The sequence below is a fragment of the Prorops nasuta genome, unplaced genomic scaffold (assembly GCF_024137725.1).
Source record: "Prorops nasuta isolate Cenicafe-Biocafe unplaced genomic scaffold, Cenicafe_Pnas_1.2 PNAS00027, whole genome shotgun sequence".
NCBI classification, from domain to species: Eukaryota; Metazoa; Arthropoda; class Insecta; order Hymenoptera; family Bethylidae; genus Prorops; species Prorops nasuta.
The window spans coordinates 2,044,296-2,060,092 of NW_027116824.1; the positions used below are offsets into that span (position 1 = coordinate 2,044,296).

General features: G+C 34.0%; 2 protein-coding genes across 2 annotated transcripts; both read left to right on the forward strand.

Moving 5' to 3' along the window:
* Positions 1-2,977: 2,977 nt before the first annotated feature.
* LOC136782522 (glutamate receptor 2-like) lies at positions 2,978-5,954 on the forward strand. Its single transcript, XM_066742009.1, has 8 exons — positions 2,978-3,176; positions 3,649-4,088; positions 4,307-4,633; positions 4,715-4,880; positions 4,955-5,163; positions 5,241-5,324; positions 5,415-5,575; positions 5,693-5,954. The coding sequence occupies exons 1-8, from the start codon at positions 2,978-2,980 to the stop codon at positions 5,952-5,954; spliced, it is 1,848 nt and encodes a 615-aa protein (XP_066598106.1).
* A 4,352-nt stretch (positions 5,955-10,306) lies between these two features.
* On the forward strand, positions 10,307-13,253 carry LOC136782524 (glutamate receptor ionotropic, delta-2-like). Its single transcript, XM_066742010.1, has 8 exons — positions 10,307-10,392; positions 10,485-10,981; positions 11,255-11,581; positions 11,792-11,948; positions 12,051-12,259; positions 12,409-12,498; positions 12,570-12,730; positions 12,902-13,253. Exons 2-8 carry the CDS (start codon positions 10,505-10,507, stop codon positions 13,251-13,253), a joined length of 1,773 nt encoding a protein of 590 aa, XP_066598107.1. The 5' UTR covers positions 10,307-10,392; positions 10,485-10,504.
* Positions 13,254-15,797: the final 2,544 nt, after the last annotated feature.

Consider the following 15,797-nt stretch of genomic DNA (forward strand, 5'->3'; position numbering starts at 1 on the left):
AAATATTCATTCAAAAAGTTCGATAAATTAAAAATATATACACACGTTCTAATAGTAAATTAATATAATAAAAGTATACTTTTCATAAACATGATTCTAGCATGTATAATTCTATTAATGTTCGTGAGCTCTGCTCACTTTTACTCTCCAGAAGAGTATTTTTCCCTTATCAAGAGCGTCAGGCAGTATTTCAAGACAACCACTGTATTTTTCTTGCACAATCGAAGATACCAGGAAAGTATGTTACATGTTCGTTATTGACCATTGTTCTAAATTAGCAACCTTCCACATTTACTCATATCTTTATCATTAAATAATTAATTTATCGCTTACTTACCTGAATTTGTAGATTTGGCATCAAGCACGATTCTGCATAATTATTTAACGAAACTGTCAGAAAAGAGCATAGCTTCGTGCAACATTTTGTTCGAAGACGTTTCAAAGATGTCAGCCTATTATAATAGTCAGATAGTCAAGCCTCTGTTTGTAGTTCTTTTTTATAGCGATGATGATTTGGTTGATTTTAAGAACGTTACATCGTCCATCAATATGAATATTTCAAAGTGGCTAGTGATCTTTCTTTCAAGACCTAATGATACTAAGGATCCTTGCCAAGATCCTGAGGAAAATATCTTTAATGTAGCGTTCGATACCCAAATGCTGGTTTTGTGCTATGATGATTACATTTTGAAGGAATGGTACTCTACTGACAAGAAATCTTTGATTATAAGGGATCACGCTAATTGGAGACCGGAAACAGGCCTGAAAATCGTCACTCCACTTACCATTTACGAAAGAAGGAGAGATCTCAATGGAGTTGTTCTACGAGGAATTGCTATTGACGTATAACAATAACTATACCTCTTTATTTAGTTTTCCTTAAAAAATCGGTAAATAATTAATAAATTGACAATTTTAGCCCTCAAAATTATGGAAAAAAGCACGGAATTTTCTTCAGTCCACCTTCGATTTGGTTTTGGCAGAATTAAGCAGGAAATTGAACTTTACAGTAGAGATTGTGGGTAAATCAAAGTGCCATGGGATTTGGGATTCAAGGAAATCTGAGTGGAACGGTGCAGTTGCAGAAATGTTGAAGAAGAAGGCTGATTTAGTTGTTTCAGAACTTTCAATGACCACGCAGAGAACGAGAGTCTTAGACTTTACTTTGCCTATTCTTATATCGAAAAGTATGCTTTACATAAAAAAACCGACTTCCACTAATATTTATTGGCACAGTTACTTCAAGGTTTCTCTTTCTTCGTTTTTTCCTCATTTAAAATTAATTCTTTCAGTTTAATTAAGAAATAATATATCTTACTGATCGATTATTCTTTTTACAGATTTTTCACTTCAAAATTTGGATTTTGTTAGGGTCTATATTACTTTTTGCACCTTTCATAATAACGCTAATGATGAGAATTACGAAAAGTTCACAAAGTACTTATCGAATTTTATGCGACAATTATACTTACATCTGGGGAATTTTTTGCCTACAGGGTCTTCCAGGTAATAATCGAATATTATAATAAACTTTTCCAGTTTTAAATTGCACCAAATATCCACGTTGATTTGTCGTTTAGATTTTTCTTATTGTTCCTCAGTAAGATTGGCTTACATGGCCGTTATTTTCTCATCATTTGTGACCAACACTGCTTACTCAGCAACTTTAATTGGCTATCTAACTGTTAACATTGTTAATTTACCTTTCTATTCGATGGAAGGTTTCATGAAGGATAGAACGTTCGGTCTAATTATTCTTGAAAATCATGTGGATTTTGAAAATTTCAAGGTAAAATTAAAAATTATTGTGTGAGTGTGGAAGTTTTTGAAAGACTTGAATGACATCGTACAAATTTAATGATGTAGGATGTCCAAGATGTAATGTCCATAGAAATCAACAAACGTTTGAGAAAAAGATTACCTCTAACCCTGGAAGATGCTTTTGCCATGGTATGATAATTAAATGAAGTTGTATGTGAAATTTGAGAAAGCAAATATGAACAAATAGTTATATTAAAAAAAAAGTACCAATACTTTTTATTTAACGGGCTAAATAATTTTAATAAATTGCAATATTTGATACTTTTTAGATTTGTAAAGAGAAACTAGCCTTTTATTTTTCCACTGGGACTTATTTAAATTTATCTCCATATATTCGATGTGATATATCAAAAATTAATGGTGGAATGTTTGATAATTTGTCAATTGGTCTATCAAAAGGAAGTCCATACAAGGAAGCATTTAACCATCAGTAAGTACCTGTAACAATTAACAGTAATAACAAATTGATGCTTACTAGAAAAATATAATTTATTACTATTTTTATAGTATACAAAAACTTTTGAATAGTGGAGTGCTGGACCGTTTTATAAATTTGCACAGAAAAACTGAAATAATAAATTTGGAAAATCATATAACTGTGGATTTGCTTACAATTGCTCCAATCTTGGCCATTGCATTTAGCAGTTTCATCATTAGTCTCACTCTACTTTTACTGGAAAAACTATTTTACAAACGTTTCCATAAGAATAATAATTTAAATGAATCTATTCTTCCATCCGAAGCTTCTGATCAGCAAGATGTTAGTTTCGAACTGACTTAATATCCACTAAAAACAATTTTTAATTACTTTACTCAATAAGATTTATTAGTCCTTACTAAACAAACCTCTATAGCGTATCTTTAAGTGTACACATGGGATTAAAATAACTCACATAGTTGTGACTACCTTCTTTCGAAAAAATGTCTTAATTCGTAAAAATCTATTAAACTATAAAAAAGGCAACTGACGAGATTTTAAAATAATACAAATTTTATTATTATCAAGAAACATCCTAGAAATAGATAATTCATTGCTAAATTTGAATAAAATTTGGAAGTCAAAGTGAGCCCATGTGTACACTAAAAATTAATAGTATAATGTCTATAATAGTTATGAGATTATACAAAATAAATATATATGCAGTAGTGAGAAAAAATGGCCTATAAAGAAAATACTATAATTTTAAGAGTAGTCCTTGTGGGAATCATTTCATTAGAAATACTGAAATTGTTAAATGAAAAAAATACTAGAGTGCACATTAATTATCTAATGGAAAACACATTGATTATTTGTAAGCAATTTATTGAATTTGCCCATCAAGATTTGATATGTGATGTCCTTGGCAATCATATAGGTATGCTTTTTCCCTAATGGGGACATTATAGAGACTATTCAATGTATTCCTGAAATTTTTTCTATTCTCTCAACGTGAATCTATTGTAAATATTCATTGGGCGCAGTCACAAATAATACTACTTGTATACATAAGAGAAGGACCAAATTCATCATAAAAATGATACTTGTATGGTTCCTTTTATTGACTCTGGTAAGTTGTACTCAAGTTCACTCGCTAAAAGAGTACTTTCCTATTATCCAAAGCGTCAGGCATTACTTCAAAACAACCACTGTATTTTTTTTGAGCAATCGAAGATACCAGGAAGGTATGATAAAGATTCGTAATTAACATTTCTGCAAGATTATCCACCTTTTAACCTTCATCCACACAGATCTTTATCATTAAATAACTAATTTACCACTTTATTTCCTTGAGTTTGTAGATTTGGCATTTAACACAATTCTACATAATTATCTAATGAATCTGTCAGAAAAGGGCATAGCTTCTTGTCATATTTTATTCGAAGACATCTCAAAGATAAAAGTCTATTATAGTCGGATAGCAAAGCCTTTGTTCGTAACTTTTTTGTATGGAGATGATGCTTTGATGGAATTTAAGAACGTTACATCGTCCATCAATATGAATATTTCTAAATGGTTAGTGATCTTTGTTTCTAAACCGAATGGTGCCAAGGATCCTTGCCATAATCCAGAGGAAAATATCTTTCATGTGGCGTTCGATACGCAAATGCTGGTTTTGTGTTACGATGATTATATTTTAAAGGAATGGTACTCAACTAATAAGAAATCTTTGATTATCGGGAACCATGCTACTTGGGGACTGGAAACGGGTCTGAAAATTCTTACTCCTTTGAGCATTTACGAGAGAAGGAATCTCAATGGGATTGCTCTTCGAGCTGTTACTTTAAAAGTATAACAAAATTATAATAATATACTATATTATCTTTTTTATTTCCAAAAGGGGTGTATCTATACTTAGTAAAAGTTTATAAAAGTTGAAAATCCTTAGGTAGAATTTTAAAAAAATATATGGACCTTTGTTTAAGTTGTTAAATATTTAATAGAAATTGAACAATGCGTTTTTATACATTTATTTATTTTTATTAATAGATTAATGTGATATTTTAGTCATCTTATTTGTGGAAAGGGGCAAGACACTATTGTCAAGAAATTATTGATTCAGTTTTGGGAGAATTGGGTAAGAATTTAAATTTTACAATTGAAATCGTGGGCGAGTCGCAAAGTCATGGGACGTGGGATTCGAGAAAATCTGTATGGACCGGTGCAGTTGGAAAATTGTTAGAGAAAAAAGCTGATCTAATCGGTTCGGAATTATCAATGTCAACAATGAGAATGAATGTCGTCGATTATACTTTGCCGATTCTTAAATCGAGAAATGTGCTGTACATTAGAAAACCAAGAGCCTCCAATATTTATTGGCGCAATTACTTCAAGGTTTCTCTTTCGTATAAAAATAATTCTTCCAGTTTTATTAAAAAATAATATACCTTACTGATCGATTATTAATTTTTACAGATTTTTCACTTCAAAATTTGGCTTCTGTTAGGATTCATACTACTTTTTACACCTTTCATAATAACGCTAATGATGAGAATTACGAAAAGTCCACAAAGTACCTATCGAATTTTATGCGACAATTATACTTACATCTGGGGAATTTTTTGCCTACAGGGTCTTCCAAGTAATAATCGAATATTATAATAAACTTTCCCAACTTTAAATTATACTAAAAATCCATGTTTATTCGTCGTTTAGATTTTTCTTATTGCTCCTCGGTGAGACTGGCTTACATGGCCGTTATTTTCTCATCATTTGTTACCAACACTGCTTACTCAGCGACGTTAATTGGCTATCTAACAGTTAATATTGTTAATCTTCCTTTTTATTCCATGGAAGGTTTCGTAAAAGATGGAACATACGGTTTAATCGTACTGGAAAATCACGTGGATTCTGAAACTTTCAAGGTAAAACTCGAATTTATTATTTACATAGAATCTGTTAAAAACTTTTGCTCTAATTTTCAATAAATATGCGAGTGCAGAACTCGAAGGATTTATTGTCTATGGAAATAAAACGACATTTAAGAAAGGATCTACCTTCATCTTTGGCAGTGGCTTTTTCCAGGGTACGAAAATTAAAATAAAGTTAGAAAAGTATATATAGTTCTATATAATAATAAAATTGTTATACATTTCGTAATAATGTTTGTTTTAAGATTTGCAAAGAGAAGCTAGCTTTTTATTTATCAACTGGTGAAGTTGTAAATATTTCTCCATACCTTCGCTGTGCAGTGTCAAGAATTGACGGTGGAAAAGTTGAGAACCTGTCAATTGGTTTGTCAAAGGGTAGTCCATACAAAGAAGCATTTGATTATCAGTACGTAATTTTATTGTCTTAGTCTCCACTTATTCTTTATAATATTTAAAATACAGTTGGAAACGAATGATTAATTTACAAAAATTCACTGACCTAACATAGATACTATTTTTCTAGCATACAAAAAATCCTAAATACTGGAGTATTGAAACGTTTCATAAAATTGCACAAAAGATATGATTTGAGGAATTTTGAGAATCATATAACTGTTGATTTGCCAACTGTTGCTCCAATTTTGGCAATAGCAGTTGGCAGTTTTGTTATAAGCTTCATAGCCCTATTGATAGAGAAACAATTTTACAAACGCTTTAACAACGACGTTTGCAAAGAGCAAAAACTCTTGAAGCACTTTTCCTGTCAGCATCAATACATATCATGAGAATTTATTAAACTTTCAATCTAAAAAATTATAAACTATAAAACAATTGTCATGCAAATTTTGTTTGATTTTATTCAAAAGTCTTTTTCAATCGATAGTTGTGAATGACAATCATTGGATTTAAAAATTCAGACTCGAAACGACGAGATTCGCCTCGGCTTTCAAAAAAACATGACTAGTCCCATCGTAAATTGAGACTTGTAGCAGGAACAAGAAAAAGGCCTCTAATCTGCATATTACTCCTGCATGGTTAATAAGTATTTGATATTTTCAGATGTCTCTGCTTATTTCATAATTATATCCAAGCCCAATTTGGAGTCAAAGTTGGTAGTATCTGGCATAGAATTTTCGCTTTTTAAATTATTTTGCCTTCGAGGCTTTATCAGTGAATGATGACATGCCGAAGTATGATGTACTGCTTAATAATTTCGTAAATTCAATTTAATGTTCAAATATCCATGTATTTAACTGACAGGTCTATTAAATGTGGCATGAAATTAGCAATTTTTACTTATAGAGAAATTTGTCATTACTGACGTTCACTAATTTTTATAATGGAAGCTTCATCAATTATTTGCAGCTTGATGAACTATTCCATCATAAAGGTATACTCGTGTGTGATGGTTTACGTTATATATTAGTCTTCTTCTAAAGTAATGCGTTCGTAACGGAACAGAATATCTCCTGAATTTTACTTCAATTCCCATTGTAAAAATACTTGTGTAACTATAGATTATTGCACTGAACTTTTTAAATTATATTTTTACATCAAATACCTTACTATAATAATTAAAACGAATTCTTTTTAATTATGATACCTGCGTGCATTTTATTATCGATTTTGGTACATCCTGCTGAATTGTACAGTCCAGAAGAGCATTTTTCAATTATTCAAAGTGTACGAGAATACTTTGATTCTCCAACGGTGGTTTTCTTAAATTCTCGAGAAAATCGGGAAGGTAAGTTGATTGGTTGCACGTGAAAATCCAAGTGAGACTCCTTTTACATATCATTAACATGTCAATGATTATCCGCTGAGCAGAAAATTGCCTTTTTTGTTTTTGAATAATCTTTTAGACTTGACAGTGAACACGATTCTGCATAATTTTCTGTCGAAATTCTCGAGAAATGGGACATCCTCCAGTAACATTTTCTTCGACGATATCTCAAAGACAAAATACTCTTACAGCCTGACAGTAAAACCGTTGTTCGTGGCTTTAATGCACAGTGAAAATGCACTGGAGGAATTCAAGAGGTGTACATCGTATTTCGATATGAGTTTTTCGGGATGGCTCGTGATTTTTATGTCAAAAGAAATAAACGGCATGACAAATTCTTGCCACGAACAGAGCGAGAATATTTTTCACGTAGCCTTCGACACGCAGATGTTGGTTCTGTGCAACGACGATTACGTTTTGAGGGAATGGTACTCCATCGATAAAAAATCTCTCGTGATCAGGGATCACGCAATTTGGAAACCGGAAACGGGACTGAGAATCGTCACTCCATTGAAAATTCATGAAAGAAGAACGGATCTCAATGGAACTGTTCTTCGAGCAATCGCTATAAACGTAAATTCCCCCAAAAATTTAATTTTCTCAGTATTACAATTTAACTTTTTTCAGTAAATAAATCAGTTTAAAAATTTTCAGCCCAACTATTTGTGGAAAGGAACGCGCAATGCTGCGAATGATGTTTGTCAATGTGTTTTGAAGGAGTTGAGTAAAACTTTGAACTTTACGGTGGAGATTGTAGAGGAGACGACTTTTCATGGGATTTGGGATTCGAAAAAATTGGAATGGAATGGTGCGATTGGTAAACTTTTGGAGAACAAGGCTGACCTTATTGCCTCGGCGCTGTCAATGTCCACAATGAGAATGCAAGTCGTTGATTTTACCTCACCATTCCTCACGTCGAAGCATTCCCTGTATATCAGAGAACCAGACGCTGTGCATATTCATTGGCACCATTATTTCAAGGTCTTTTGTCAACTTATCAAAGCAGTTTTTTTTTTTTTGGTAAATTATAGCATTTTTTTTACAGATTTTTCACACGAAAATTTGGCTTTTACTGGGGTCTATATTGTTCCTCGTGCCTTTGTTAATAACACTGATGATGAGGGTGATAAAATATTCGCAAAATACTTACACAATTTTATGCGATAATTATACTTACATCTGGGGAATATTTTGTCTGCAAGGTCTTCCAGGTACTCTTTAGAGTACTTATTTTAATTTGAGTTTTGTCACAACGCTAACTTGTTTCATCTGTAGATTTTTCTTATTGTTCTTCGGTGAGATTGGCTTACATGGCTGTTATATTATCATCAGTTGTCACGAACATTGCATACTCAGCCACGTTGATTGGTTACCTAACAGTTAATATTGTCAACCTACCTTTTCATTCTATGAACGGCTTTGTCGAGGATGGAACTTACGGATTTATCACCCTTGTAAACAACGTGGATCTGGATTTTTTCAAAGTAATTGCTTTAAATTCTAAAAAATCTGTTTTTTCAATTATTACATTATTAGAATTATGCAAGTCTAAAATATTTTTTTAAATTAACAATTACACAGTATTCTCCGGATCCGTTTTCCATAAAAATTAGGAAGCAGCTGAGACGAGATTTGCCATTCACTGTGGAAGATGCTTTTTCCAGGGTACGAAAATATAATTGAATTTAGAAAGTTGTAAGCAATATAACAAATATTTTATATAGTCTCCTCACTGTGATCAAAATTTAATTTTTCGTAGATTTGTAAAGAGAAAGTAGCATTTTATACATCAGTTGGAACGTTTATAAATATATATCCATTTCTGCAATGTGATATTTCGAAAATCGATGGTGGTACGATCGAGAATATATCGATTGGTTTATCCAAAGATAGTCCTTATAAAGACGCTTTTAATCATCAGTACGTAATATTATCAACAAATAATTACACGAAAATGATCATGCTTGTAACACTGCTACCATTGCAGATTTAAATATTAATTTCATCGTGCTTCCATGTGTTGCAGTATACAGAAGCTTCGAAATAGCGGGATGCTCGATCGTTACATAAAAAAGTACAAAATAACTAAATTCAGAAATTCAGAAAATCGTGTAATAACCGTCGACCTGACAACGGTCACGCCGATTCTGACGATAGCGTTCGGCAGTTTTTTCACGAGCCTCGCAGCACTATTGATAGAGAGATGGTTCTACAAGCATTTCCATAACAATAACGACGTAAATTGTCCACGAAAATTCCGAAGAACAATTTGGAGCAACGAGGCAGCAGGGAAACGATCGAGAACCTAACTATACAGCAAACAAATTGTCTCGAACGTGGATCGAATCCAAATTACAAGGAAAAGTTTGAATAAAGTAAAGGTGGTAATTGAATTAATGCCTACCTTACACCGCTTCGTCATTTTGTTTACACGTTCCGTCGTCTATTTGTTTAAATTCCCCCATTCCACACGGCTTATCCGCACGATCGTTTTCATTTCTACCTTCGTCGTTTTATCGCCGAGTCATTTTACCATTTTTCCAATTTGTTCCATTAGAGCACAATGCCAGAGGACTAAGTTGGCGAAGAACGATGATTTTAGGGTGAATTTCTGCTGCTTTGCTGGAAAATAATTCACAATTCCCGTGCATAATTGAGCGAGAGAGCTAGATAACGATGCATTTTCCTAAACGTCATGTGTATCAGGGTGAATTTCTATATACTGGTCTGCCGCGAGCTAGAAAATAATTGACGGTTTCCGGACCTAATTGAGCGAGAGAGCTCGGTTTCTGCACGGGTGTTTGTCGTAAAGCGATTGGAATCGTTGGCTTCCGTCATAATTCGAAGGACGGGGAAGGGAGGTTAGGATGGCGCGATGCATAATGCAAAAAGCTCCCGTTCCAATCCCCTCCTACCTAGGAAAAATCACCCCCCGACATTTGCAGATCCACCAGGAACGATAAATCGGAACGGAACTACCGCGACAATTACCTTTCAGTCATCTTCTGTTTACGCTGGGCGCCTATGCCTTTTTTTCCATTCGCTGCCCTGCCCCCTTAAGGGCTGCTCGCCACTCACCCCTCCCTTCGACGATTCTCTTTATCATTTACGCCCAGTTCAGGAAAATCTTTCGAGATTATCGTCACGTTTCTACCACAATTCTCTCATTGTTTCTTTATTTTCCTCCTGAAATTCCCAAAAATCGCTGCATTCTCTTCGTACAGTGTCAAATTGCACCTTTCGTGGGAATCGAGTGGAAGAACGGTGCTTTGGAACAATAATGATCGTGCGTCTCATGATATTTCTCTTTCCTTTGGTTCTCGTATCCTCCAGTGAGATTGTAGCTGTCGAAGCGAATCAACATATATATCTGATATTGGACGTCCATGCCTACTACAGGACCTCTTGCGTTGTCTTCATCGAGGTTGGAAAATACGACGGTAAGAGATCGGTTTGGTTTTGATGGATTTTATTTTTATGCAAAAAGAATAGGTTTTTGTGCATGAATAACTCGATGGGAATCTGTATATAGACATTGCAGCATCGACACTGATGCACTCGTGGCAGTTGCAATTTTCCAAGAAGAACGTGTTGTCCTTAACGATGGATTTTCCTGATATAACGAAGCATGCTAACAAGTACAAGAGGAGGATTGTAAGACCACTGTTCGTTGTTCTGATAACCTCGCCTGAATCCTTCGACCAATTTATTTACACCACTCAAAACGTAGACATGTCCTTTCCCATTTGGTTAATAATTTTCATGCCTTATCTTGACAATCCTTTCCACGATTTCTGCGAATATCCAAAGGAGAACATTTTCAACGTGAAATTTAGTACAGAAATGCTAGTGTTTTGCTATGGTCATACGTCCTTGAAGGAATGGTATGCTGTGAGGGATAATCTTACGAGAACCTTCGAATTGGCTCACTGGACACCTACAACTGGACTGCAACTCACAACGAATGAAAGCTTGTACCATAGGAGGGACAATATGTTTGGTGACACTTTAAAAATCGCCACTGTCGCTGTGAGTTTCCTAGAATTATGCAAAAACCATGCAATCAAAATTTTAAAAGTTACCAATAATTGCTCAAGCTTTCATAAATCATTCATCAAATATATACGTCTGAAAACATGTTGAAAATTGATATATTATTTTGCTGAGTCGATGAATAATTTTATGGCTCGGTTAATATACATTTCGAAAAATTTCTTTATTGCAATAAAATGTAATTTTTTTATTTTTGTCACAGTTTGGTTTTTTTGGATTTTGGAAAATTGGATTATATTTGATTTGTAGTATTCTCCATTCTCTACGGTAAAGGACGGGAAGCTGTTTGATCTTTTCGGTGAAGTTCTGGGGGAGTTGAGCAGAGGGATGAACTTCAAGATGGAAATTATGCCATCAGTGGAAGGTTATGGCAGCTATAATAAAGAAATGGGGAAATGGACCGGAGTGATTGGTGAATTGGTTTCCGGTCAGGCTGACGTTGGAGTCGCCGAATTTACGATGACCACCAGTCGACTAGACGTCGTCGATTTTACTTTGCCACTTTTGCTCTCAAAAAATCGATTGTATATACGTGGCCATAGTAATGCTTCTGTTCAGTGGTCTGCTTATTTCCAAGTAAACAATATGTTATTCATTACCCAATTATTCTTCTTTAATTTTTTCTTTAATAACTATCATTATTTTTTTTTATTTTATTTTACCCTCTCACTAGTATTAAAACGAATCTGTAGTATATTTGGAGTAATTCTATACACAGTGATTTAATACTTTTTTGTCTCTGTGTATATATATACACATATACATTCGTAATGGTTTGTCTTGCAGGCTTTTAAGTCAGACATTTGGTCGGTGATAGTGGTTCTAATAATAACAACACCAATTTTGTTAACCGTCATGAAGACGAGGGGTGTAATAGCTGCTAGGATCATATCAGAAAATTATATTCTCGTTTGGGGTATTTATTGTCAACAAGGTTTATCCGGTAAGGCTCAATTTAGGTTGGCCATAAAAATTTCTTGGCTGCTCCTTAATTTTGTTCACGGCGCAATATGCCATTCGTCTTCTCTCCTACCACTTTTTTCAGAGTTCCCCACAAACTCCTCGCTACGTCTTGCATATTTTTCCATTTTTATTTCCGCCTTGATAGTCTCGTCGGCTTACTCGGCCTCGCTAATTAGTTTTCTAACAGTCACCACCACCACTCTGCCATTTAACACATTGGAAGAATTTGCAGCAGCGCGTTCCTACAAACTGGCGGTATACAAGCATAGTGCTGAGTATGATATGTTTATGGTGAGTATAATTCAATTTCTTTGCTGTGAACATGATTGTAATATGATTTTGTCCAGAATGAAATATTTTGAGATTATGACTTAAGAATTATATGCAGGAAAATTTACCTTTTTAAGTTTAGCTATTGATTTTAATATATATTTTTGAAGAATACACAAGATAAAGTTTTGCAAGAAATGTCAAATTTATTGATGCCACGTGACGAATTGCCAATAATGCTCTTTGGTGGATTTAAATATGTGAGTTTAAGGAGCTATAGAAAAAATTCAATAATTATCATTTCTGTACAATTAAATTTTAATATTTTTAGGCTTGCACAAAGAAAGTGGCATTCTACACTACGGAAGTCATGTTAAAAACGATCAATCGTCAATTGCCATGCAAGATTTATTATATCGAATCTGGAAGAATAGATAGTTTAGCTATGGCATTGGTAAAGGGAAGTCCTTACACAGGATTGATCAATTATCAGTAAGAATTCTATAATATGATCAAAAAACTTTTCTTCTAATCACTTATTATTTTCTCGAATATATCACCTATATTAAAATTGGAGATAATTATTTTTTCATCTATGCTAAAATTATATATGGCATTTCTTTCTAAATCGAGTTAATAGATTGAATTGTCCTTTGCTTTTAGTTTACAAAGGTTTCGAGATAATGGGATGCTCAACAAATTAAAAGGTAATCATCATTCGAAAGCTGCAATGGCTGAATCACGCCATGACGCAGTTGGATTGTGGGGAATAGCACCGATTTTGGCTGTACTGGCAGGTGGAATTATTCTAGGAATATTTTTGTTGCTTCTAGAGAAGCTTCATTATTTATGTGGGGAAGAGAGAAAAAAGACTCGCGTTTCAGATCCTGATAATCAATACACAAACCATCCAGATTTCTTGATTAAGAAAAAAACAAAGATAGAAGCTTTGACAGAATTGCATGCAACAAAACATGATATTTTCGAAAAACATTCAATAGGATATTGGCCATAATTTTGTGTAAGCGTAGAATTAAAATTTCATTCGCCAGTTTATTTATCATTGAATTTATTTAACTTTGAAGCAAGAAGCTGTCTAATAATTTTTGCTTGTAAAAACTTTCACCATGTAAAGTTTCTTTTATGGCAGATAAATTATTTTTCTCCTTGGTGGTCTCTCTTATGAATTTCTCTATGAATAATAGTAAGTATGTTGTACATAAATTGTAAATAAACTAAAGCAGGTTAAATAGAAGTGAGTAATCAAAAAACTCTGAACCTATTTACATGTATTTACTTCTTAGGGACAAAGTAACCACAATTTTTATTAGGTAAACCACACATAAAATTCTACCTTTGTTTGTGAGGGTAAATAACTGTGTGTAAATACGAGGGTGAGTATATTTAATTAATATTTCTTCACGATAGAACCGTTTAGATGTTTAATATATAATTCTGTATCGAGTCATAGTCCATAAATTTATTATCACGTTTGTGCACTCGACACAGTTCAATGAAGCCTAATAAATTATTTAAGTTTCTGCACCGAGAGTACACGTGTCCCATAAAGAAACTATGAAAGTGAAAATGATCGAGTTAATGATAAATTAGAAGATAAAGTGAAAACAAAAGAGTGAAAAAGTGAGTGAAATATAGAATTCAGATAATTTCTCGAGGATACGATAGTCGTGTAAGTAAAGTAAAATTCGAGCCATAAATGAAACAATTTAGAGGCTGATTGACAAATTGAGTGATCCAAGAGGGGAGAAAAAAAGGGGAGAGGAAGATTCTTGCGAAGGTGTCGGATTTCGAAGAGACGGTGAAATGAAAAAGGTAAGATTGACCCGTGACCTTTGGAGAAATTCGCCCACGTGATTGTTACCCACGTGGGTGCAATGAGGCGTGGCAGCTATCTGATTTACAATAACGTTTCCTTTCGTTTCATTGGTTCAGTCAAGTTCAGCCAAATCGAGACATAGCAACGCGTGCCGTTTCTCAAACAGACTCCCAAATCACTCAACTCGAGTCGATCTTATCGTGCGTATACAACAAGCACGCATACATTTATAACTACATAAAATAAATCAGATATGCAATATCACTTTTGTGCCACTAAACTATTTCCTTGGGGCCAATGCAATTACGCGATGCAATTTCCTTCAACCCCCCCATTCATCGATGTTTATCAGTAAAATTAACAAATATATACTCACACCTCGTTGTATTGGGCAAAATACTCGCGAAATAATTTTGCTAATTAATAAATTACGATGGCAATAATATACGTTTAGATTTATGGAAATTGGAATTGGTGAAAGTGGCTGAGGATTGTTATGAAAGTTTGATCAATCACTACCCCCTCTCCTTTCGGGAGATAAATCGTAATAAAATATGGAGATAGATTGCAAAGTGCGAATTGATCAAATGGATAAAAAGCAAGCAAATTACGGTGATGGTAAAAACGCATGGTTGATTATCGATAAGGGAAGCACGAATGAGAGTCTTGTATGGGGCTGCGCTGCAGCTACTACTGCGGAGACCGGAAACGGCTGAGCACGCGCTGTACTTCCGGTTTCTGTACGACCGGAAGTGACCTTTGCTTAATTGGAAAAAACTCTCACGTACAGCCATTAATTTGCTAGCATCGTGCGGGTAAACACACGTACCGAGTTCTTTAGCCTAAGCAAATATAAGAAAGCTGAATATTGCAAATTCGAGATAAAACGCAATTTTTGTTACCATCGATCAACTATCGCTTAATTCCATATAATTTTAATCCTTTGATTGGCTGTACACCTGTGTAACATTGCGTAGCTATTTATATTTTTATCACAGCGATTAGTCTGAGTGTCTCGCACATTCATCGGACACTCGTTGATAAAATTATAAACAAAAACGTTGTTCCACGAGCTGTTACGAGCGCTTGACCTATAATATAGTTTTTTTTTTTTTTTTTTTTTTATTGAAAATCAACCGACTTGATAATGGGTCAAAGGTTAACGCTTCGATCCAGGAAAGTGAACTGTAATCAGTGCCAAGCTATTCAGCAGAGTCTCGACACTAATAAGCCATTTGCGTGTGTTAAGAATCATTGAAAGGGGAGGAATAGGATTGTAAAATGATTTAGTTGACTAAAAAAATTCTAAATGCATCAGTGATTAATTAGTCAATATTTTTCATCATTAATTCTGCAATTTCATGAATTTAAGAGCATTATTGTTGATCTATAAAAAGATCCAGCTTGTATAAGTTTATAGTGGTATAAAAAAGATCATTAAAAATCGATTAGCAATGTGATTCGATACGTCGATCGATTCCACGTCGATCGGTCCTCAAGGATTAATTGTTAATAGAATTATAAAAATCAATCTTGATGCACTGCTTGATTTTTCACGAGTACCGTTACTCAGCGAATATTATTGTTCATGACGCGAGTCATTACTCGCGATTGAATATATCGTATCCTGTCGCAATAATAATAACGGTAATTGCAGGTTTGGCGAGTCTAAATCGTTCGTGCGAGAAATATCTTTCTTACTTAGCTGGCTGCGACATAACT

Coding starts and splice junctions, on each gene's coding strand:
- LOC136782522 (XM_066742009.1), top strand. CDS start 2,978: ATGGCCTATAAAGAAAATACTATAATTTTAAGAGTAGTCCTTGTGGGA. Junction 5,164..5,240: donor TGGATTCTGAAACTTTCAAG/GTAAAACTCGAA, acceptor ATGCGAGTGCAG/AACTCGAAGGATTTATTGTC. Junction 5,325..5,414: donor TGGCAGTGGCTTTTTCCAGG/GTACGAAAATTA, acceptor GTTTGTTTTAAG/ATTTGCAAAGAGAAGCTAGC.
- LOC136782524 (XM_066742010.1), top strand. CDS start 10,505: ATGCACTCGTGGCAGTTGCAATTTTCCAAGAAGAACGTGTTGTCCTTA. Junction 11,582..11,791: donor AGTGGTCTGCTTATTTCCAA/GTAAACAATATG, acceptor TTTGTCTTGCAG/GCTTTTAAGTCAGACATTTG. Junction 12,260..12,408: donor CTGAGTATGATATGTTTATG/GTGAGTATAATT, acceptor ATATTTTTGAAG/AATACACAAGATAAAGTTTT.